Genomic DNA, 2,394 nt, shown 5'->3' on the forward strand with positions numbered 1-2,394 from the left:
CATGTTCTGCAGTGTCTGAATGACCAAAGGCAGCAGGATGTCCTGTGTGATGTGACAGTGGTGGTGGAGAACAGGAGTTTTCGGGCCCACTGCTCTGTCTTGGCTTCCTGCAGTGAATACTTTCACAGCAGGGTTACCAGTGTCACCAGACAGAATCCCATCATCACCTTGCCTGACGAGGTCAGTGTTCTGCTGTTCAGCAGAAGGGTAGCTAGACTGGTTTTCTGTCCAGCAGTAGATAACTGTGTATAATGTGACTATTGATCCAGTTCGCAGCTCTTGTAATGTGATTCTTGCACATGCATGGATCACCATGTGTGTGACTGTACATTTGGACATCTGTCAGCCCTGCTGAGAATAATGTAGTATTGTACAGCTTTGTTCATATTTTGTAATTGTATGTGTCTAATAGATACTGAAGTTAATAGTGTGTAAAGGCTTTATTGTAAAACATTTTATGTGCAGTTTTAGGAAAATGGTTACAAATTTCAGGGCAGGACTGTTGAAGTGGATAGTCTGCTACTCTTTGAGCTGCTTCAGTTTCATTGTAGTATGTTATACTGGTATGAGTTTTATCATGACTCAACAACTTGCTTTATCTTTCCCCCACAGGTGACTGTGGAGGGGTTTGAACCTTTGCTTCAATTTGCCTACACCTCAAAGCTGCTCTTCACCAAAGAAAACATTCATGCCATTCACAACAGTGCTGAGTTTTTAGGATTTCAAGACCTGGAGTCAGCATGCTTTGATTTCCTCATCCCAAAGTTTTCTGAAGGCAAAAGACCCTCACAGGAGGTCAGGCGTAGAACCTGTTGTCGGAGCCGGGATCCCAGTACCAGTTTTGGCTCCAGTGTAGAGAGCAGCCAACCAAAATCATTTGAGTCTCACAGCTCAGTGCCTTCAGTAGGTGATGAACAAACAGACTTCCCATCACAGTCTCCTCAGAGTGCCCAGGGTCAGACGAACAGCGAGGAAGAACACTTCTGTTTGGATAACTGCGGGCCACAAATGGCCCCCTTATCTTTGGAGTTAACAGCAAATGGTGTGTGCCCCATGTTGTCTTTGCCATGCCCAGACTCTGACAAAACAGATCATCCGTCTCAGTTTTGTGAAAGAGACATTTTAGAGATAGGAGATGTGTGTAATCAAAGTGAGCTGAGTTTGGCCGACTGTGGCTTACCCTGTGAGCTGTCAACCGCAGGGGATGTGAATCTGCCAGAACTCATTGAGCCAGCAGGCAGAGATGTTAAACAGACTGTTGAGACGGTTGGTGCTGAAACTAACTGTAACCCCAGTTCATGTCCACTCAACACATCAGGGGCAGAAAATTGCAGCGAGTTATTAGAGCAGAGTGAGGCCGGCCTTGAACAGAGAATGACAGGTGATCACTCAGATCCTACACTAACTGCTCTAAGCCATGAAGAGGGATTTGGAGAGAGGAGCAGTGTGGAGAGGGAAGTGGCTGAACATCTGGCAAAGGGATTTTGGTCTGACCTATGCCCATCTCAGGCTCAACCACTCCCTCTGGATCCCATGGACCAAAACAGTTTGGCAAAAGCATCAGACTTTCATTGGCTTAAGCAGCTGGACTTGAGCTCCAGTGCAGGAGACTGTCCTTTCCTCAGGGACTTCGGGACAGGCGATGACCAGGCTCCACGCACTGACAGTCTGTCCCAGTCAGAGAAGAGCCCTTACATGTCCTCCTCACTCAACTCTGGGGATGACTCAGACCTGGACACAGATGGAGATACTGAGGCCAACAACAAAAGAGCAGCAGAGGTCATTCTGATACACAGCTGATGTTTGATAGCTGTTAGTTGAAGTGCAATAAATCTAACTAAACCCTATACTCTACAGATTCAGCTACCGTTCCCGGTGGAGCAGATCTCAGCGCTGAGCCGAAGTGCCTTCCAGCAGCTTCTGAGACACCATCATCTGACTCAAGACCAGCTGGAGTTTGTCCATGACGTCCGCCGACGAAGCAAAAACCGTGTGGCCGCACAGCGCTGCCGAAAGAGGAAACTAGACAGCATACACCTGCTAGAATGTGAAATCAAAAGATTAGTAAGTTGCCTTTAATCTGTCTAGTGTCAAACACTGCTACTATTGAGCTAAGTGTCTTGAGCTGAAGGTACTTTGTGACCTTTATTGACCTCTAGTGGTGACCAGTAGGAACTGCAAAAATGCTGATGGAAGTACTTTTGTCTTGCGGAACAAGTTTCTGACTCAGCCCTCGCCCCTAATTTCACTTCTCGTCCATTTGACATTAAAAAAAGCGTAATTTTTGCAATAGGGGTCAGTATGCTAGACAATTAACCACACATTTACCTGGACTCTGTGTGAGGTCCACAAGACAAAAACTACTTATCACAGCAAGTGAATGCATCTTACTCA

General features: G+C 46.4%; 1 protein-coding gene across 1 annotated transcript; it reads left to right on the plus strand.

Annotated features, from left to right (window-relative positions):
• Nucleotides 1-3: 3 nt before the first annotated feature.
• Nucleotides 4-2,094, plus strand: LOC111646927 (transcription regulator protein BACH1-like; the record flags this gene model as incomplete). The annotated part of the gene is made up of 3 exons (XM_023396513.2): nucleotides 4-180; nucleotides 613-1,779; nucleotides 1,858-2,094. Coding segments are annotated over 3 exons (1,566 nt in total), but the record flags the coding sequence as incomplete, so codon positions are not given.
• Between the last annotated feature and the right edge of the window lie 300 nt (nucleotides 2,095-2,394).

Source organism: Seriola lalandi, unplaced genomic scaffold, assembly GCF_002814215.2.
Source record: "Seriola lalandi dorsalis isolate HSWRI2012SDOR001 ecotype SW California unplaced genomic scaffold, Sedor1 jcf7180002034088, whole genome shotgun sequence".
NCBI lineage: Eukaryota > Metazoa > Chordata > Actinopteri > Carangiformes > Carangidae > Seriola > Seriola lalandi.